Source organism: Diceros bicornis, chromosome 9 (assembly GCF_020826845.1).
Source record: "Diceros bicornis minor isolate mBicDic1 chromosome 9, mDicBic1.mat.cur, whole genome shotgun sequence".
NCBI lineage: Eukaryota > Metazoa > Chordata > Mammalia > Perissodactyla > Rhinocerotidae > Diceros > Diceros bicornis.
In genome coordinates, this window is record NC_080748.1 from 15,796,549 (window position 1) to 15,819,635 (window position 23,087).

Below are 23,087 nucleotides of genomic sequence, written 5' to 3' on the forward strand. Positions count from 1 at the left end.
CTTGGAAATGATGAATTTGAATGGCATGCAGACTCCTGATGTGCTGTCTCCTGCAATAATTAGCAATCCAAGTTCAAGGTAGTCTGAAGATAGATACAAAGGGCAGGAGGTAACAGAATCAAAAATGCTGGTGCCAGTAGTTAAAATGAGTCCTCAAGATAGATAAAGACAATCTAAGAAAGACCAGGAAGAAATGAGCGGGACTGATGTCCTTCAGGAGACGCAACACATGTAGTGGATTAAGGAAGTCAGAGAATTGAAACGATCAGAGGCTATGACCTCGGAATGCAATGTTGACTTTCAAATCAACTTTATTATGTTGGGGTAATAAACTGATTACACTGATTGAACTGATTACAAACTGTATAAGTTCAATAATCAAATATTATTGAGTGCCTGTACCTTTCATACCATTAACAATAGTATATAGTTTGTTATCTGGGATTTTATTTCGTATAGATACAGTTCTGCTGAGGAAGCTCAGAGTAACTCGTGGATTGCTATCTTGATAAATTCATGATCTGCTGGGTGACCAGCTGCAAAGCATAACACCTAACAGGGGCAGACAGGTTGTTTAATTGAGTGAAGTGGGCCAGGGGTAATAAAAGTTGTGGCCTTTGGTGAGCATTTGCCCCAACTAAATCCCTGTCAGGAGGGATGTGATGTGGTCCTACCAGATTCTCTGTGATTTCAAAAGAAGCTAGGAATTCAGAATTTTGTGTGGCATTTCCTGAGTTTTAAAGGTTATCTCAAAAAAATTTTAAGCGTGACAAAGGCCAAACAAATCCTTATGGATTTTGAGTTTATAACCCCTCCTACAGCATTTGGCACATCTGAAAGTGCTGACAAGGCACGACTCCAGTGTGCCTCGCCCATCGTTATGTGCCGGAGGTTCTAGACCAGGGCTGTGGCCTTCTCCAGGTTTCACCTCCCACTGGAGTGCTGCTCACAGATGACAGAATTTCCCTAAATTGAATAGTTACATATGTCAGAGAATGTGGATTTTGGGGCATATAGCTCCTTCACGTATGGATTGGGTAGGTCTAGATCCTGCAGTATTAAATACATAATGAATATTCATTTGAATTTACTTTATTTGGTGAGATAAATAGGTCTTTGTCAAATCATTGGGCAATCTACTTAATCACAGAGAATGCTCACGCCCTGCCTCCACTCCCAGGCCTGAGACTGGAGGTTTACTCAGTAAACTTCTCAGGAGGAGAGAAGCAAGTGGAACTTTGGGGTGCTGGGCAGAGCAAAGGGCAGGGTGTGAGGCACAGGGATGAGCACAGGGGCCCAACTGGAATTGTACCTACAGACTTCCTGTTCCCTCCTCGCAGCCTCATTACTCTGTAAGCAGATAGCGTCTGTTCCTTGACAGGAAAGGGGAAGATTTTTTTTTTCCTCTCTGAAGACCCTGAATGGCCCCAAAGTAAGGATCTCACCCACTGACATTTGGGGATGGGTCCCCAATGAAATGACTGGCTTCCTGGCAACTCAACATAGGGTATAGCTTGCTCTCTATAAGGTTTTCTCATGCCTATGATTTTTGACCAGATTTTAGGTACTTTTCTCTTAAGTATGACTGGACAGCCAAGCATCAAAAGATACTTGAGGAAAGCACTCAATATAAAACAGAGAGAATAAAATAAATAAACAGAAAAGCAGATTACACAGGAGAAACAGATTATACAGGAGATTAAATGCACACCCACAAACTGAAAAAGGAACAGTCAGAGAATATTAAAAAATTCTTGAACATCAATAATATGATTGTTGAAATAAAATGTTTAGTAAAAAGGTTGAAAAGGAAAGTAAAAGCAATGCGCTGAAAGTTGTACAAAATGACAAAGATGTGGAAAATATTAAAGAAAGGGGGAAAAGACTTAAAGGATCAAGTACAAAGGTCCAACATTAGACTAACAGGAGTTTCATAAAGAGAATAGGAAATGGAGAGTAGAATTATTATTATAGTTATTAAAGAAATAATATAATAATATATTAAAATATATTATAATATGTATATATATATAAGTAATATAATAAAATGCCCCAGAACTGAAGACATAGGCCTTCAGTTTTCATTTTCCTAGCATAATGAATACACAGTTATATAGGGATTTAGAAAGCTTGCCTTCAATGTGATCTTTCCTAAGAAGCTAATGGAAGGTATGCACCAGCAAAATTACAGAGTAAATAAATAGGAAGAAATGAGATCTGGAAAAGTATGATTCCAATTCATAAGAAATAAAGAAAAATCCCAGGATGAGAGCAGCTCTAGACAGCATCTAGTCCAGATGGGACCAGGAGGATGGAAGGTTCTGGCAGAGAAGGGAGAGCTCTAAGTGAAGAAGTAGACTCAGTTGAATAGATGGTATGGTAGTAGATATTATGGAGAATCACGAAAGCATTAAAAAAAACATATGGACTATTATGCAAGTTTAATAATGAGATGATTATTTATTCAAGGGAAAATAAAAAGCTGTTCAAAAAAAAGGGAAATGTTATAGTGCCTTATTTGGCTTTGCAATGAACAATATTTACACAAGAACCTTGATGTAAATACTGAGTAATGGTTTCAATAAGAACAGGCATTTGGGAGAAGAAAGGAGAAAATTGGGGGATGTAAAAGAGCTAACTCTTCATTATCAGGATGAATTATTAAATTTTAGAATAAGCATATTATTTAGGAATATGATGGTAATTATTAGAAGAAACAGCTAAAAGTTAAATGTGGTTGTCCGTAGGGAGCAGAAGTGGGGTTTGAGAGGGAGTGGGAAAGATGCTTACTGTTTTTCAGGATAAGCTTTTGGTGCTATTTTATTTTAAACTACGTGAATGAATTTATTTAATTAATAATAATTTTAGAAATCCCATACCACTGAATAATGCTTTATAGTTTCTGAAGTGCTTTTGTGTATTTGGGGTGTGGTGGGGGCAGGTAAATTAGTTGAGAGGTTCAGAGAATTTGGCTGACTTTTCCTCTGGCTGCCAAAGAGTAGAACTGGGGTCAGAACCCAGGTTTTCTGAGTCCCTGTTCCCAGAGCTCATTCCACAACTCCGTGCTGCCTCCAACACAGCACGGGTTTCACTTCGGGGGGATGCTAGTGAATGTCTAGACCAAGAGTCAGTTCCCTCCTTGGCCACATATTAGTGCTCTGAAATGGAGGAGAATGTGAGTCCTAACTTGTCACCAACATCTTTAACCTTCATTAACATCTGGAGACTCACCATTACTAATTTAAAAAAAAACGCTAACCCATACACATCTGTTCCACTTACTATTGCTATGTAATATCCCCAAACTTAGTGGCTTTAAATAACCATTTTATTTTGCTTACACATTGTGGGTGGAGATGAGGGAAGGGCTCACCGGGGCCGTCTACCCGTGGGCTGCAGTCATTTAAGCTTTGGGTGGACTGGGCGTCCAAGATGGCTTATGTATGATTGGCAGTCGGTGCTGGCTGTTGACCAGACTGTCAATGAGCCTCATCAACACGGTGGTCTCAAGTTAGTCAGACTTCTTACCTGGAAGCTTCTCCCCAGCAAGCATCCCAAGAGAACTTGGAGGAAGTGGTGCAGGCTTTTGACTTAGTCTCCATGTCATGTAGCTTCACTTCTGCCAGAGCAGTCACAATCCGCAGACTCATGGCTGAGGGGACACAGACCCCTCAATGGGAGAAGTGGCAAAGCCACCTTGTAGAGGACCGTGGAGGCTGTGCTATCTTTGGAAAATACATTTTGCCACAGTATCTTAGGCTTTCCAACTCATAGTGACCTGCCTGAAATACCTTTTTCCATCTCCCCAGGACCTACACACCTCTCAATACACGGTTTAGAAACTGCCTCCTACGTGAAGATATCCCTCAGCAAGAAGGAATCTTTCTTTTCTCTGAATCCTCATTGTAGTTTTACAAAAATCCTTCTTATGGTACTTTCACTTTCAATCTTGTGTTATAATCATCTTTGTATCTGTGCTTTGATCTCTCCCTATGCCCTGCAGAATAACTTGCCCATTGAGTAAATATTTGCTTGGTGAAATAAGGATTACATGATAACTCAAATAATAGTTAAGAGAAAGTGCGTTGCAATTCAGAGCTCTTATTTTTTTTTTCTTTGCAATTCTCATTTCTGAAAAATGAAAGAAACCAAACAATCTCTTATGAGGAGTTACAGTAGAAACTGTGTGGCTTTTTTTCTTGTGTTTATTGCTACTCTGAGAAATAAGGGAGGTGGGAGACTGAAAACCATGTCATTTTCAGTTTGATTAAAAAGATTTTTTCTTTTCCTTTCATGTTTAAGCCCTGTAGTTTTAAATTTTTCCGTCCGTCATAGAGGAAGACAGATCAAGCAGCTATGATTACTGCAGCTCCCTGTTCTGGAAACACCCTCACAGGTGTTTAACACATTTGGCCTCAAATCTGACTCCTGCCCCCTCACTAACTGCTTTCCAGCCACACTGAGGGCCTTGCTCTTTTGCCTTGGGGCCTCTTTTCCTGACTCTTCTCTCTGCCTGGAATGTTCTCTCCACTCCACCCCACCTTACCCCAATATCCACAGAACCAGCTCTCTCACCTCCTTTAAGTCTATGCTCGAAACCACTTTCTCAAATGAGCCATACCTTGACCACTCCATTTAAAACTGCTTCTCCCAGTGCCCAGCCTTAGAGGGAGTAGCGAGGACTACTTCCTGGGGCAAGAAGTAGTTCCTGGGGGACTCAAGGAGAGAGGCGTTCACCAAATTTATAGACACTGCAGATGAAATATGCAAAGATGAATTTCTAGGGTTTGGTTTTTAACTTTAGAATAGAAGAACCAATAAGAGCACTTAAAAAACAAAACCAAAATAAACAAACAGAAACCCTCTGGCATAATAGTGGCTATTGAAAATGCAATCTGAGATTCTTTACGCAATCCCCGGACAGAAACTCATTCTTTGGATTTAGTAATTGCTCAACATTGTAAGGCCTAGAGGTTTATATGTGTTAATTAACAACTCCTGATGACCATTTGTAAATGAATCTGACCAAAGCCCAAGGAGACCAGCTTTTTTGTGTGTGATAAAGAATAATCTTTGGGGATTATTTATGATCACAAAGGGAGACTGTAAGGAAAAATTTTCCTAGACTTGGAAATGAGGCAGAAGGATTACTGGTGACCTGAGCTGAGGCCTGGAGCTGGCCTGCTTGGGTTAATCCCATTCTCTGGTTCTGATTTTCAGGAGGTGCAGAAGGAGTTGTGCCTTTGCTTGATTGGCTGTTTCCTATAGATGAGAGTTTTAAAAGTTCTCTAAGGGCAGAAGTTAATGGAAATGATTTCTGCCTAATAGGAACACATATGGATTTTGTCCTATAGAGATGTAAAATGAAAAGACTAAAACCACAACATATTTAATGAAGGGAAAATAAAGATTCTTGTGAATGCCACCAAAGAGAAATGGCATCTCCTCTCCTTGGCACCCAGGCTTCCCTCCCTTATTTGGTTCTATATTTTCCATACCACTCATCACCTTCTAACATTCTTTATAGTTAACATTTATTGTGTTTGCTGTTTATTGTCTCTCCCCCTGCTAAAATGGAAGCTCCATGAGGGTAGAGGGTTTTGTCTGATTTGTTCGTGGTTATATCCCAATGCGCTAGAATTGTGCCAGGCATGCAGTAGGTGCTCAATAAATACTTGCAGGATGAAAATATCCCTTAACTTATATCAGTGACATTCAAACTTTTTGACCTTGACCCTCAGTAAGAAAGGTATTTTACATGTTGACACATACACAACTGAAACAGAAGTTTCATGAAGCAATACTCACTTACCCCTTATTATGTGTAGTTCACTCTATTTTCTGATTAGTTCTATTCTATTTGAATGTTCAGAATTGCTGTGGCTACTCACAACTTGATTTCATGACTGGAATCTGTAGTATGAAAAGCTTTGACTTAAGACCATGTAGAAACTTGCCACCACAAGAAGGCAAATGTTGGTAAAGAGGGAAAAAAGGGCAGGCCGATTACTTTCTACTATCCGCTCCTCCATAAAACATATTTCATATTCCTGTAATCTTTCCTGTCTGACAAGGTGGAAACTCTCACACACTCACATGTCACTTTTTTCTTTAGGTGAAAAGTGTTGTCTACTGCAAGGAGAATTGAGTTATTTCGAAAGCAAAGAGCTATACCTGAGCCTGTGAACTGACAAATGGTCTTCAAGTCTCAGAGAGAGTCGGTCAGTTGATATCTGCTGTTGATAATTCAAAGCAGGAGAATTAGGTGAGGAGGCAGAGGTAAAATAAAACATTTAGAAAGTAGAGGTGACTATTATGGAAGGAAAACACTTTGCTCCATTTTGTTGAAATTGGAGAGGAGCTGCTTCATGAGGGTATGACAGAATTACTTTGGCGATTGTAGTAATAGATGTTTACTGGAAAGCTCCTAGTTGACTGATGGACCGTGGGATGCTCTGCTGACCTGTGAATACATCCCTTATCTGAGTCCTTTAGCTTCTTGTGTCTTTTTCTCATCTTGCCTGCTGTCTCCCTACGTGTTCCTTCACGGTTCTCATTTTGTTGCTATTAGAAAAACAGATATAAAAACCAAGAATTAGAACTCCTCTGTGTCTCTGATAACGTTGTGATTAATAGGCTAGATGGATTCTGGTCATAAGCTGGATATTTTGTTAACAACCTAGCATCAATGATTTGGAAGGATTTTCATAGCAGTGTGATATAGTATTAGATAGAATGATTTAATTGATGTTGATTAGTTCTGTACAGGTAAATTAACGAGGCAAGAAACTTAATCTCTGATTTATTGACGTATTTATCCAATGTGCGTTATAAAATCATTTTCACTTCATTCGAAGGAATTTTTTAATTTAAAACAAATGAATAAGACCTTTTAAGTAGGTTGCTTTGGAAAAATCCAGACAAAATGATCCTAAGTAACAAAACTCCAAGATTACATCATGATTTTAAAAATTTATGTTGGCCTTTGTCTTGCCTAGTTGTAAAAGCATGTCTTTAACTGAGTGAGTTCTTACATAATCTTAAATTTCATTATATGTGTATTAAGGAATTCTATATTTGCAATGACTAACCCCAACTAAAACTGGGTTAAGGAAGAAAAGGGACTTTATTAGAAGGAAATGGGGATAATTCACAGAATTGGGGAAGAGCTCCAGGGACTTTAGGAATTGGACTTGCAAGTGACCATTACCATCAAGGAGGGCAATCTTTCTTTCCCACAGAGACACGCACACGCACACAGACACACACAGACACACACACACACACACACTTGTGCTTGGGTCAGCAATTCCAGATTAACTTCCTTCCACTCCAAATGTGGGAGAGACCCTTCCTCTACTACAGTAGAAAAATCGCAGGTAAGATATCTCATTGGCCTGGCTTGGATCATTCAACTTGAAGTTTGAAACGGAATCCTGTCCTATATATATTTATTTTATATATGTACATATGAGTCCATAAATTAGGTAATACCACACATGCTTTATCTGTAGCTAATTATAATTTATTAAGGTGACTGATGATCATTTGTAGCTAAAAAATAATTTGTTCCATCTAATCCCTTATTCCTGGGTTATTTCAACTAATCCTTATTGTTGCCCCTTTAGATTGTTTGAACTAATCTAAGAACTATGATTGGCACATAGTAGCTTCTCAATAAATATTTGATTAAAAGAATAAATAAATGAATAATCTCATGTTGTTAGATGTTCAGGTTGTTTCAATTCAACTCTTGTTGATGAAGAGTGTACAGTCTTGGTGAAGAGTCACCAATTTATGAAGAACTGTGAAGAAGCATGATATCTACTCCAATTCAGGGTGTGGTGGGAAAAGAATGACTAAATGTACTTGGGAAGCATATCTTCTCCAACTCTGGGCTCATATACCCAGCTGCCAACTAGCCATCTTCACTGAGATATCAAACCCATGACCTAAACAGAACTTGATCACTTCATTTCCCCAATCCCTTACATTTTGCTTCCTCTGTTGTCCTTGATTCTTTTATCCCCCCTCACAAGTCATATGTAACCTCCAATTCATCATCAAGTTCTATTGATTCCACCTTCATGATAGCCTAAATCTGGCCACTTCTCATTATCTTCTTTGGTCCAAACCAACATCGTCTTTTGCCTGGACCATTGCAGTAGCTGCCTAACTGGTCTCCTTGCTCCCATCTTGCCCTCCTAGGGTCTATTTGCCACATAGTAGCCAGTGATCTATAAAAATCACAAATCAAATTACAGACTGCCACACTTGAATAATAAACTTACCTGGTCAGTCACAATTCTAAATGCTTTCCATATATTGACATTTAATCCTGATAAGGATGTGAACATAAGGAGCTGTTGTTGTCCCTGTTCTACAGTTGAGGAAACAGAGGCATAGAGAGTTAGGCATAGAGAGGTCACACAGCTAATAAGGGCACAGAATTGGAACAGTCTGACTGAGTCCATGCTCTTAACCACTATACTTAACCATTAGTGGCTTTTATCTCATTTAGAATTAAATCCAAACTCTTCACTGGGCTCTACAAGGCTGGGCCAATCTAGTCCCAGCCTGTCATAGGTCTGGCTCCCTGGTCTGAGCCAAGAAGTGCTGGCAGGAGCAATCAGTAAAGGCATGAGAGCAGAACCAAAGAAGGGGACAAGGCAAGGGAGGCTGCCATGGAAAGGAGGCCGCCTGATCCTCCAGGGAGCTCTGGCTTGTAAATTACATCCCACAGTTTTCTGCCTCACAGTTGGACGTTTTAACTCCCACACCTGTCAGTCATTGGCAACTACCGGCTTGCTGTGGAGGTGGGGATGGGGGCTAAGTACCTGTGTCTGATCTTCTCTTGAAGGAGGTGCCTCCTTTGCTTTCTATATAGCTTTTCATCCAACCTGCCGCATTCCTTCCTGGCCCACAGAGCTTTCTTTACATTTGCTCAATCCTCTGCCCTGAATGCTTTTCCCCCTCCAGGTCTTATTTAGCATCCTTCGTTTATCCTCTTATTGCTAGATCTTTCCTCAAACATGCCTCCTCAAAGAAGCCTTTCCTATCTAAACTGTACTCCCCCATCCCAATCCCTGTCGCCTTTGACCCTCTTACTCGGTGTTGTTTCATTTGTTATCTCTCTTCCTCCCTAGAATGGAAGCTCCGTGAGATCAGAATCTTATTTTGAATCCCATTGATTTCTAGGAACTTAGGACAATATTTGTTGAATGAATAAATGAGTATTGATCCCTTTAGTTAAAAGCTAAATAACTGAATTTTTTTAAAGTAACAAATCACTACTGTAGTTTCAGAAATGAATTTGTGTTTCAGAGAATATCAGTTTTCTCTTGCCATATAAATGCTAGGTAATTATATTTCTGTCCTTGAAAGAGCTTTGCCTGTGACTAAGGTATTCACCTACTATTTATTTGTTTATTTGTTTGTGTTTTTATGTATAGATCTTTAAGGTTCATGCACATATTTTAATTTGCAATTTGACCAGTTTTGACAACAGCATACACCTGTGTAACCAATTCCAATGAAGGTATAGAACATTCCTATCACCCCAGAGTTTCCTTGTGACTGCTTCCAATCAATTCTCCCCCACCATAGGCAACTGCTGTTCTGATTTCTATCACCATAGATTAATTTTTGAACTTTATGTAAATGGAATCATGCAACCATATGCATTAACTCTTTGTGTCTTGGTTCTTTTTCTCTACATATATTTTTGAGGTTAATCCATATTGTTTGTGCAACAGTAGTTCATTCTTTTTATTGCTCACTAGTATTGCATTGTGTAGACAGACCACAGTGTTTATACATACTCCTGTTGACGGACATTTGTGTTATTTTCAGTTTTTTGCTATTGTGAATAAAGCTACTGTAAGCATCCTTGAGCAAATCGTTTTTGTAAATTTTTATCTTATTGTACAAGTCTTTTTGTGGACTTATTTTGTCATTTCTCTTGGGTAAATACCTAGGTGTGGAATTTCTGGGTTATAGAGAAGGCCTATGTTTAACTTCATAGGAAACTGCCAAATAGTTTTCCAAAGTGCTGGTGCTCTTTGCACTCCCAACAGCAACGTATGAAAGTTCTAGTTGCTTTTCATCCTTGTTAGAATTTGCTGTCAGTCTTTTTTTTTTTTTTTGTGAGGAAGATTAGCCCTGAGCTGACATCCATTGCCAATCCTCCTATTTTGCTGAGGAAGATTAGCCCTGAGCTAACGTCCATTGCCAATCCTCCTCTTTTTGCTGAGGAAGATTGGCCCTGGGCTAACATCTGTGCCCATCTTCCTCTACTTTATATGGGACGCTGTCACAGCATGGCTTGACAACTGGTGTGTCAGTCCACAGCCAGGATCGGAACCTGCGAACCCCGGGCCGCCGAAGCAGAGCACACGAAGTTAACTGCTGCTACACCACCGGGCCCGCCCCGCTGTCAGTCTTTTTAATTGTAGACATTCCAGTGGGTGTGATTGCTCATCGTGGTTTTAATTTGCATTTCTCTGGTAACATTGATATTGAGTACCTCTCCATGTGCTTATTGAGCATTGGTGTAGATGCTCTTGGGAAATGTCTGTTCAGATCTTTTGTTCATGGTGGGGAGGGGGATTGTTTCTTTTTTATTATTATTATTAGTAGTAGGGTTATTGTATTTATTTTTAGATATTCTTTTGTCAGATATACGTATTTTTAATACAGTCATGAATGACTTAACAACGAGAACAACAATGTTCTGAGAAATGCATCATTAGTGATTTCGTTGTTATGTGAACATCATAGAGTGTGCTTACAGAGACCTAGATGGTACAGCCTACTACACACCTAGGCTATATGGTACTAATCTTATGGGACCACCATCATATATGCGGTCCGTTATTGACCGAAACGTCATTATGCAGGACATGACTGTATTTCCTTTCAGTGTTTTGTCTTTCCGTTCTGTAAACTTTTGATGAGCAGATTTTAGTTTTGATGAAGTCCAATTTATCATTTTTTTTTAATGATTAGTGCTTTCTGTGTTCTGAGAAATCTCTTCCTACCCCAAGATCAAGAGACTATGTTTTGTTCTACAAGCTTTATAGTTCTAGCTTTTCCATTTGGGTCTACAGTCTGTCTCAAATGAATTTTTATGCAAAGTGTAAGGTTGGGTTCATTTTTTTCCATATAGTTTCTCAACTTTGCAGGAGAATTTGTTGAAAAGGCTTTCCTTTTGCCATATAAGTGCCTTGGTGCATTTGTTGTGTGAAAAGTGGACATAAGTGCAGCCATTTTAAAATAGAGCTGGAGCAGCCATTTCAGAGGAACTGCCTCCATGGCTTACTCCTTGAACCTTTGGACTGTTTGAACTGGGCCAGACTTTTGGACTGGACCAAACCAACATTGTCTTCCAGACAACTGTTTGTAAAGCTAGCAGGAAAGCAGACACCCTGAGCACAGAGACTGATGATTATGGACTCTCTTTCTGAAGATATAATCGTAACCAGCCATGTATAGCTAAAGAATAATCTAGCTTATTAACACCTATAGAAGATTTTTTTCTTTTCCTCTTCTTTTCATCTAATTACCCATTTCCTTTCCCCATAAAACCCTCCTCTTTCAGCTTGTAATTGGGACATTATTTGGATTTCTACCTGAATCTGTACTCCCTGAGTTGCAATTCTTTGATCTCAAATAAAGGCCTTGCCTCTTAAAGTGGTTTCTGTTTTTGTAGGTTGACAGTTGGTAATCAGTTGGCCATGGGTTTAATTTTGAATTCTCTATTCTTTTCCTTTGCTCTATTTGTCTATCCTTTTGCCAATATCATACTATATTGATTGTTATGGCTTTATGGTAAGTCTTAAGTCAGGTAGCGTGAATGTTTCAACTTTGTTGAACAAAGAACAACTTTGTTCTTCCTTTTGCGAGTTATTTTAACTGTTCTATGTCCTTTGAATTATCATATGCATTTTAGAATCAACTTGTCAATTTCTACAAAAAACATGTTGGAATTTTGGATGAGATGGTCTTGAATCTAGAGCTCAATTTGGGGAGAATGAATAACATAACAGTATTGAGTCTTCCAATCCATAAAAATGGCATCTCTTTCCATTTATTTCTTTAATTTCTCTTAGTAATGTTTTTTAGATATCATTTTAGCAGTTGTGCACATCTTTTGTTAAATTATTCCTAAGTATTTTATGGTTTGGATGCTATTGTAAGTGGTATTATATTTAAAATTTATTTTCCAAATGTTTGTTGCTCATATATAAAAATAAAATTGATTTTTGTCTACTGACAATGTATCCTGTTAACTTGCTAAATTCACATATTAGTTCTAATAGTTTGTGTGTTTCTTTTTCTTTTAAGATCCCTTAGGATTTCTGTATAGACAATCATGTTTTCTGTGAATAATAGAGTTATTTATTTTTCTTTCCAATCAACATGCCTTTCATTTCTTTGATTTGCCTTACTACACTGGCTAGAACCTCCAGTACAATGTAAATAAAAGTTGTGAGAGTGGTTAAATTTATTCCTAAGTATTTTATTCTTTTTGAGTCTATTATAAATGGAATTGTTTTCTTAATTTCCTTTTTGGATTATTTATTGCTAATGTAGACAAATACAACTGATTTTTGAGTGTTTATATTGTACCCTGAAATTTTGCTGAATTCATTTATTAGCTCTAATATTTTTGCATGTGTGGATTCTTTACCATTTTCCTTATGTAGAATCATGTCATCTGTGAATAGAGATAGTTTTGTTTGTTTTCCAACTTGCATGATAGTTTTGTTTGTTTTCCAACTTGGATGTCCTTTTTTTTTTCCTTGCCTAACTGTTCTGGTTAGAACTTGCAATACATTGTTTAAGAGCAACAGTGAAATGTCCCTGTCTTGATCCTGATCTTAAGGGGAAAGCTTTCAGCTTTCATTGAGTAGGATGCTAACTGTGGGTTTTTCAAAAAATGCGCTTTAACACATTAAGAAAGTTTTCTTCTATTCCTAGATTTTAGTGTTTTTGTCTGAAAGATGTTTGGATTTTGTCAAATGCTTTTTCTGCATTAATTGAGATGATCGTGTGGGATTTCCTTCCCTTCATTCCATTAATGTGATGTATTACATTGATTGATTTTCACATGTTGAACCATCCTTGCATACCTGGGATACATCCTGCTTAATCATGAGATATAATCCTTTTAATAAGCAGCTGGATTTGTTTTGTTAGTATTTTGTTGTGGTTTTTTGTATCTATATTCATAAGGAATATTGGTCTGTAGCTTTTTTTTTTCTTTTAATGTTCTTATCTGGCTTTGGTATCAGGGTAATTCAATGCTGACCTCATAGAGTGAGTTAGGAAGTATTCCTTCCTCTTCTATTTTTTGAAGAATGTGAGAAGGAGTTGTGTTAATTCTTCTTTAAATGTTTGGTACAATTTACCATTAATGCCACTGGGCTTGGGCTTTTCTTAGTTGAGAGGTTTTTGATTACTGATTCAGTCTCTTTACTTGTTTATACATCTGGTCAGACTTTCTATTTCTTTTTGAACCACTTTTGGTAATTTGTGTATTTCTAGGAATTTGTCCATTTCATCTAGGTTTATCTAATTTTTTGGCATACAATTGTTCATAGTGTTGGCTTAAAATCCTTTTATCATAGAAATAGATATACAGAAAAGATCAGTAGTAATTCCCCACTTTCATTTCTGATTTTAGTAATTTGAATCTTCTCTTTTTTTCCTCAGACAGTCTAGGTTTGTCAATTTTGTTGATCTTTTCAAAGAACCAACTTTATATTTTGTTGATTCTATTATTTTTCTATTCTCTATTTTGTTTATATCTACTCTAATCTTTATTATTTCCTTTATTCTGCTGGCTGTGTGTTTAGTTGCTCTTCTTTTTCTATTTCCTTAAGGTGGAAGGTTAGGTTATTGATTTGAATCTTTCTTTTTTTAACATAGTCATTTAGAGCTATAAAATTTTCTCTGAGTATTGCTTTTGCTGCATCCCATAAGTTTTGGTATGTTGTGTTTTTGTTTTTATTCATCTCTAAGTATTTTCTAATATTCCTTGTTATTTCTTCTTTGACCCACTGGTTGTTTAAGAATGTGTTGTTTAATTTCCACATATTTGAATATATTGATTTCTAGTTTCCCCTTCACTGTGGTCAGAGAAAATACTTTGTATGATGTCAATCTTTTAAAATTTATTAAGACTTGTTTTGTGTCCTATCATGTGGTCAATCCTGAGGAATGTCTCATGTACACTTGAGTAAAATGTGTATTCTGCTCTTATTGGATGCAATGTTCTAAGTCTGTTAGCTCTAATTGCTTTATAGTGATGTTCAAGGCCTCTGTTTCATTGTTGATCTTCTGCCTAGATTTTCTATCAATTATTGAAAGTGGAGTACTGAAGTGTCTAACAATAATTATTGAGTTATGTATTTCTCTCCTCAATTTTATCAATTTTTGCTTCATTACTTTTGGGATTCTCTTGTTGAGTGCAGATATGTTTATAATTATTATATATTCTTGAAGGATTGACCCTTTTATCAATTTGCAATGTCCTTCTTTGTCTTTTTTTAACGATTTTTGGCTTAAAGTACATTTTATCTGATATTAGTATAGCCATCCCATCTCTCTTTCGGTGCATTTTTTTAATATTATCATGTTGGATTTCTAATTATTTTAAGGATTTTTGCTTATATATTTCAGGGATATTTGGTCTCTAATTTTCTTTTCTTGTAATATGTTTTGGGAGATTTTTGTATCAAGGTTATACTAACCTCATAAATTGAGTCATGAATGTTCAAAATCTACATCAAGGCTGGGAAAGAAGTTAGGAGGATGTCACATATCATAGTGTCTTATTCCCCAAATTGAATCATTAGTACATTTTGACACAACATGGTATTATTCTCAGAGGGCTACCAAGCCAAATTCCTTCTAATTTATTTTTTTAATGGTATGTGCCGGAAAGTTCTCTGTCTTTCAAGGTCTTAGAAATAAAATACAACCAGGTATCTTATGAGAGAATTTTCCTGCTCTGGCTCAGAAAAATGTTTGCTTCTGTCCCAGACTCTTTGATTTGGTTCTTACTGCCAGCCTTCATTCCTCCATATTTGTTTATTGAATATTTACTCTGACCCAACACTTTGCTAGAATCTGAGAATAGAGAGATAAAAGACCTAGTCAATTCCTTTGAAACACAATCTAGGCACTTAAATAATGTAACATAATATGGTTAAGGTCTTTGGTAGAGGCCAACTGTGGAGACGTATGGAATGGACATTTAAGGGTGGGGAGAGGGAAGATGTCAGGGAAGACTTCCTGGGGGTGGTGATGTCTGTGCAGAGGTTTGAAGGAGGGTGAGGCTGGAAGGACTGGGAGTAACATGAGAGAGCTGCACCTAGTAAAGCATGGAAGCCTAGGGGATTTCAGAACTTCACGTAGGGTTCAATGTGCCTGGGACTTGGAATTTGAGGCAGAGACAGTAGGGTAGTTTAGAGAACCATTAGGCAGGGGTTAATTAGATCATTGCTTTCAAGGACAGTTCAAGCAGGACCTACCATCCAGCTCCTATGAGTTATTTTCCTTTTTTGAATTTAAGTTTTTTTCTTACCTCTAAAGCAAGATGTATGTATGGTAGGAAATGAAAAAAATATAGAAAAGCAGAACGAAGAGAATTATACCACCCACACTGCTGCTGCAAAACCTCTTTTAACAAGTTATAAATCCCTCCAGATCTTTATGTACATATTGTTATTAAACTCTACTTACTGATTTGTAACCTTTTCTGTTCAGTTAGTATTTTAGAAACATTTTTTACACATTAATAGACATTCTTCTGTATTATTTATAATGTCTGAATAGTAGAATATTTTTAGTCATACCATAATGTATTAAAACATGCATTTATGGGTGTAAATTTATTTGAATATTGAACATTTCAATTATTTTCAATATTTTGCTTTTAGAAATAGTATTTAGATGAACATTCTTGCTCATACTCTTAATTGTTTCCCTGAGTCCTTGTCAATAGCTTTATTAAATCTCAATCTTAAGATAACAAGCTTATAAGATTAACATACCTGGAATAATTAGAAAGCAGTGCAAAATCATACATAACCATCTCCTTATTAATCATCCTCAGTTGTTGTAACATCCTAGATGGTGACCTTCCTACACCTTGCCTCATAGTAGTTGATTACTCAAATGTACCATCTGAAAATGGAGTGAACTGCCTCGTGAGGAGGTGATGAAGCAGAGTTGAGTTCAGTTTAACAGACAATTGGGCCTCCATGTGCCAGGGAGGGGATGAGGGAACTCCTTAGGGAGCTCAGTCTGGGGAAGGACATCATTACCTGCAGTAAGTGATGTAAGAGAAGTGTGCCTAAGACTTGGAGGGTGCCCAGAGGAGGGACGTGCAGCTCAGTGTGGCAGGTGGGTGGTGGGGTGGGGCGCCTTCCTAGAGAAGATGCCATGCATGGGATGACCACCAAATTGGGCTGCTGTGGAGAGCAGTCAAATAACAGATCAAGTGGGAGTTTTGGAGTGAGGTGAGTGGTTAAGCCAAGTGACATCTAAGATGCTTTCTGTATTAGTCAGAGTTCTCCAGAGAAACAGAACCATGGGATATATATAGATATATAGAAAGGGATTTATTATGAGGGATTGGCTCATGTGGTTATGGAGACTGAGAAGTCCCACGGTCTGCTGTCTGCAAACTGGAGGTCAAGGAAAGCCAGTGATGTATTTCCAGTACAAACCTGAGGGCCTGAGGACCAGAGGAGCCAAAGGTGTAAGTCCGAGTCTGAGTCCAAAGGCCTGAGAACCAGAGTGCCACTGTCCAAAGGCAGGAGAAGATGGATGTCCCAGCTCAATCAAAGAGCAAATTCACCTTTCCTTCCTCTTTTTGTTCTATCCGGGCCCTCAATGGATTGGATGATGCCCACCTACATTGGTGAGGGTGATCTTTACTCAGTCTACCAATTCAAATGCTGATCTCTTCCAGAAACACCCTCACAGATACACCCAGAAATGATGTTGTTATGATTTTGTTAAATTAACATTTGTTAAGTGGAGCACAGGATGCCACATGGTGATCCTTGGTTCAACAACAGACCACAAGAGAAATTGAGAAAGAGAAGTTTGTTGCTCTATAGGTCCTGGAGGAAGTACATAAATGGCGTGCCTTGAGCGGCCACATGGGGAGGTTAAGGCAGAGTGCAGACAGAGAGAAAGACAGGGCCTGGGACACATGCCTTTTTAGGGTCTGTGGGTGCAGTGCTTTGAGGTTCCCAGGCTAAGGCCAGATTGGCCAATTCAAACCAAAAGAGGGGTTTTGGTAAGCCTCATGGGGGTCTCATGTAAAGGGCCCTAGGAGGCAGGGAGACTGTTGATCACAGGCTGTTGGGGAAGTCATGTCAGGAACTGACCTTTACTTGTGGCTCTGCTGGCTGCTGTCCAGAGCATGTGCTTGCATGAGGGGCTAGTGTCAGTTTAAGGTCCCTGCTGGCTGTTTTGCCAAATAAAATGGATGCTGAGGCAGCAATACCATGGGGTATCTTAGCTAAACTCTTGACAACTGTTTTACCAGCTATCTGGGGGTCCCTTAGCTCAGTCAAGTTGACACGTAAAATTAACCTTCATACTTGCCAATGCTGCAAATTTATATTCTCTAAAATAATCAACTACTTAATAGACACTTTCACTTGCATCATATCATTTAATCCTTACAATGTCCCTACAGGAGAATAGATGCTATTCACATTTGTGCAGAGAAGTAACTGAGGCTCACTGGTAATAGATAGAGGACTTGGGATCCAAACCTAAGACTCTTCTAATCCAAACCCCAGCTTTTGTCACCACATCACATCTTGGTTATGGGCTGAATTCCTCAGCAGGTGGTGTTTCCCTTATCTTCAATGCTCTTCTTTTTCGTTCTGCTCATCCTATAGGGAGAGAAGGAATAAGCATTCATGGAGACCCTACTGTATGCAAACTCTGTGTTAGATGTTTTACATAAATTATCTCATTTAATCCTCATAACAGCCCTGTGAGAGACACAGGAAAGTTAGTCTTACCTTCCCAGGTTAAGTAATGTGGTCTAAAAGTGATAGAGTAGGACATAACTAAAAGCGATAGAGTAGGAATTTTATCTGATATCAAAGACCACGTGTGTACTTCCGTATGGTCTAAGTCATTTGTTTCCTCACCAGATCCCCTCTGAGCCATGTTGAGGTACTCAAGGTTAGAAGAATGGTCCATGATTGTAGACAATTCTATTCTATGACTCTTACTTCAGCTACCTGCAAAACTGACCCAGATCAGGAAGTTCTTGGGTTGCTCTCACTCCTACTTGATGACCCCCCACTCTCCCCATCACAGCACGTGTTCTGTAGAGGTATGTCTTTTAGGTTGAGGACATGACTATCTGTAGGATGCAATTGGACCAAATTAGGAGAGTCCTCTTGTCCAATGTCCTGAGTACTAGCCTGGACTGCTCCCTTTCTTTTTTGTTTGACTGTTATAGGACGTGATGAGATTTCTTGTCAATGGGGATGGGAGAGAGGGAGGGGTGGAAGCGAGGAAGACAGAAAAGGGTGGGTGACATCACAAAGCCAGCAGCATGATTAAGCCCAAGTTTCTTGAATCACATGGGCAAATGCCACTGTTCTTCTGATCAATGTTTTATTCTCCATTTCCTTCTTAGCATGTAGATAGCTGCTTCAGGTCATGAAAAAAATGCATTCACTGAAATGAAACAATAGATATTTACTAAGAAACTAAAACTGAAAGTTAGATATAAATTATTTTATTCCATTGAAATGTTTGGCCGAACTCATAAGAATGGGGATGAGGCCGTTCTGGGATGCCTGCACTGAAATGAACCACAAGAAGAATATTTAGGAAAAATGAAGAGGACATTTGGCATACCGAGTGACAGAGCTTCTTCAGGCCCAGGGAGTGGAATGAAAATTGGCTTGATCATTTTGGAGAACATGAGTCAAACAGAGAATTAGAATGCAGTTTTCAAAGGGGATATATTAGGGGAGTAAAAGGCTGATAAATAGCACTTGCATTTGTAGAAAAATAAGGAGAGTAAATCAAGGTAATCAAAAGTAAAGAGAAACAATTCAAGTAAGGGAGGAAAAAGCCTATAATTCTTACTATTCTTTGTAAATAAAGAGGAAACAAATGAAAATAAGCTATTAGAAGTCTGTAAGATTTTATGGGAGTATAAAGTTGGTTTTGTGGAAGCAAAGCCCATTTCATTGCTGTAGGAAACCCCCAGCTGAGTGCTGACTACCTATGGCGAGCTCATCTCCTCCAAGCTGTATTTAGCTGTTCTTGGCTCTTGACTTGTGCCTTGCACCCTGGATCCTGCGGGAAGCCAGCACTGTCCCAGAGTGCTAGAGGGTGGACCAAGGTTAGATATTGGAGTTGGTCCTTTAATTTATTGCACTGATTCTTCTTGGGGAAGGACAAAGATTGTGAGGACATGTGGTAGAATTTTAGCTATGAGAGATGAATACAAAATGTTAAATTGACTCCAACACTTGAGTCAATTTGAAAACTTCCAGTCTCTTAGGATAAAAGAAATATAATCCTATTTAGAAATTCCTGGTGTGATCACAGATGTGAGATTCTTTCTTTTCATGAAGCCTATTAATTAAAAAGTACGTAATCCAAAGTCAATTAAGTAGTAAGATATTATAACGAATTCTTATTAACTTTTCAAAGTATGAATAATAACTACACATTCAACACAAGAAATTCACATTTTTCCACTGGCTGCTGAAAAACAATGGAAATAATTTTAGTCCTGGTAGCAGCTCACTGTGGGCTGATCTACCTCAGAAATAATTTATTGGTTACAGGTGATTTTTACATTGTGGTGTTAGTCACTAGGTTAGGCCTGATGAGAAACAGATACAATTAGGGTTGGGAATTCAAATATGTATTATATTTCTCCTGACAATCAGAGATAAATTCACCATGGTTTTTCTCTTTATAGGCTCATGCCAAAATCTGGCACCTCTACAATACTTCTTTCCGTCCGACTCAGGGAGGCCGGGTGTCCATCGCCCTAAGCTCCCACTGGATCAATCCTCGAAGAATGACCAACCATAGCATCAAAGAATGTCAAAAATCTCTTGACTTTGTACTAGGCTGGTTTGCCAAACCCATATTTATTGATGGTGACTATCCTGAGAGCATGAAGAGTAATCTTTCATCTCTTCTCCCTGGTTTTACTGAATCTGAGAAAAAGTTCATCAAGGGAACAGCTGACTTTTTTGCTCTTTCCTTTGGGCCAACCTTGAGTTTTCAACTCTTGGACCCTCACATGAAGTTCCGCCAATTAGAATCTCCCAGTCTGAGGCAACTCCTTTCCTGGATTGACCTTGAATATAACCATCCTCAAATATTTATTGTGGAAAATGGCTGGTTTGTCTCAGGGACCACCAAGAGAGATGATGCCAAATATATGTATTACCTCAAAAAATTCATAATGGAAACTTTAAAAGGTAGGATTGGGGATAAAATTCTAATTTCCTGCCAAAATCCACTGGAAAAACAATCTTTGAGATCTGCAATAAACTATGTGAATTTATAGTTTTTAATCATAACGTAGAAATTCATTCTGGCAATAGCAGGAATGCATTTATGTAACACCTTTCTCATTTGGGGCCTTGAGGAACTTAAATTAATTTTTTCAACTCATTTTGTAAACTGGGTTATAATGTGTGAAATTACTTGACTTTCAGAGTTACTACTCTAGATTTTTAGATTATATTAAGAATTAAGTAAATCCCTAGATATCTCGATCTCTGTATGTGTCTTGGAGTTCTTATTGCTTGTACTGAATAAAACACTTTTCAAAGAAAAAGGAATATCCACCTTTTCTGGAGAAAATAGTAAGCAGTTCATGCTTTTAAAGACTACTCACTTATTGCATCAGGCACAATGCTAGTGCTTAGGATAGAAAGTGGAACAAGACATCTTCCCAGGCCCAAAGAGCACCCACTAGAAATGAGGGAAATCTGAATAAAAACATATTGGAGATAAGCCAGTCATGAAGACATTTATTTGTAGGGTTATCTAGGTTTGATTAGAGCCTTTTATCAGTAAGAAAAGTCATTGGTTTACCAAATAATAAGCCTTATATGTGATTTATTTCCTTGAGTAGTAAAACCCTCAAATGCTCTTGAATCATGAAGCAAGTGCCCAGTGAAGGCTCACGTTGCTCATGTCCTCTCTTCCCTCTGCAGCCATCAGGCTGGATGGGGTAGACGTCATCGGGTACACGGCGTGGTCCCTCATGGACGGCTTCGAGTGGCACAGAGGCTACAGCATCAGACGTGGACTCTTCTATGTCGACTTTCTAAGCCAGGATAAAAAGTTGTTGCCGAAGTCTTCAGCCTTGTTCTACCAAAAGCTGATAGAGCAAAATGGCTTCCCTCCTTTACCTGAAAATCAGCCCCTAGAAGGGACATTTCCCTGTGACTTTGCTTGGGGAGTTGTTGACAACTACATTCAAGTAAGTCAGCTGACAAAACCAATCAGCAGTCTCACCAAGCCCTGTCACTAGTAAGTAGTGCTTCCTTATTAGGTTATCATGGCACATTGTCCGTTCTTCACGCCAAATACGGTTCCTTAATGAGCACATCCAGGGCACAGTTTGGAATCCTTCACCATTCTCTCCAAAAATCTTCCTACTTTCACCTTGCACTTTAAATCAGCCCTAAAGGGGGACGAATTAAAAATATATGAATATTTAAGATAAGATAGTAAAAAGATAAAGTGCTTTTAATACGGTGGTTTTTAATCCTTTTTAAAGCAATTGAGTTCTTCCATAGACAAGAAGTAACACAGAACCCCAAATTATCTGAGATCTCAGTGGAGCTGCTGAGATTGAGGCAGGAACATCAGGAAGAGCCCTCCTGATGCATAACCGTGGACTCCTCCTCCCAAGCTGCGGAAATACCTCGAGAATAAAAGCCTTTGCTCCAATTGTTCACTGATCAGAATGTCATTTCTAGCAACAGTCATTGACATGGTAAAAAAGGTCTTCAAGATGATCAACCAAAATTTACTGAGCACTCACTATGTAGTTAATCCTCAATATCATTTTTAATTTCCCCAATTGTAAAGGAATTTGTTTTCTAGAGTTTGACCGAATACTTTAGTAAGCACTTATTAGATGCTTAGTGTGTCCAAAGCCCTGTGTTAGTTGCTGGGGGTGCTCGGTCGAGGGGAGTGCACACTGAGATGAGTAAGATACGACCCCTGCTGTCAAAGGAGTCTACTGAGGGAAAATGGTGGACACAGATAATATGAGAGTGAACAGAGCGTGGTGGTAAGTGAGCAGAGTGGTGGTGGGTGTTGCTGAACAGGGTCTGAGTGTGAAAATAGAGATCAAGACCGAGTCAGAGTTCAGTATCATAGTAGACCATTCTGAGTTCTTAGCTGAGACCCCTGTAATAAAAGATTAAGAAGAGAAAAACAAACAGAAATTTAGTAACATGTATACCTCATGTATACATGGGAGATACTCAGAAAAAAATGAGTAACTCCCCAAGGTGGCTTAGAATCCGGGCCTGATTGCCGTCTTAATAGGGAAAGGGGAGGGGAAGATATAGGCCTCTTAAGGGAAAGTAAATGATTTTTAGGAAAGATGAATGGACTCTTGGAAGGACAGATGGGAGGTGGATAGTCTGTGACAAAGTTGACTTCTAGTCTCCTCTCCTGTGGCAAGAGTCAGTCTTCCCTGGTTGACGAAACTCCTTGAAACTCCAGGGAGGGGATTTATGACAACTGAGTTCCTCTTGGAGGACCTGTCTTTTAGGCAGATAAGGGGAGTTCAGAGAAAGCCTTTCTCTGCATTTGCTATTTTTCAAGTGCCTGCAGCTCAAAATAATCAATATACCCAAGGAGCATGTTTTGGGTGGCATGCCCTGAACTCCTACAGTCATATTTGGTGGTGGCGTTTTCTGTTACCGTTCAGTTCAAAAGAAGTATTTGGAAGAATGCTTGGATCTGAGGAAAGACCTTCTAGTTGAAATGAGTTGCTGTTTTCTTGTAAATATCAAATTGAAATCTTTTATTTACAA

General features: G+C 38.6%; 1 protein-coding gene across 1 annotated transcript in view; it reads left to right on the top strand.

The window, feature by feature from the left end:
• The window catches only part of KL (klotho), a 45,157-nt gene that overhangs the window by 16,599 nt on the left and 5,471 nt on the right, over positions 1 to 23,087 (top strand). Inside the window, exons 2-3 of the mRNA XM_058547680.1 lie at positions 19,991 to 20,501; positions 21,246 to 21,514. Coding sequence (XP_058403663.1) covers positions 19,991 to 20,501; positions 21,246 to 21,514 — 780 coding nt within the window. The remainder of the gene's footprint in view (positions 1 to 19,990; positions 20,502 to 21,245; positions 21,515 to 23,087) is intronic.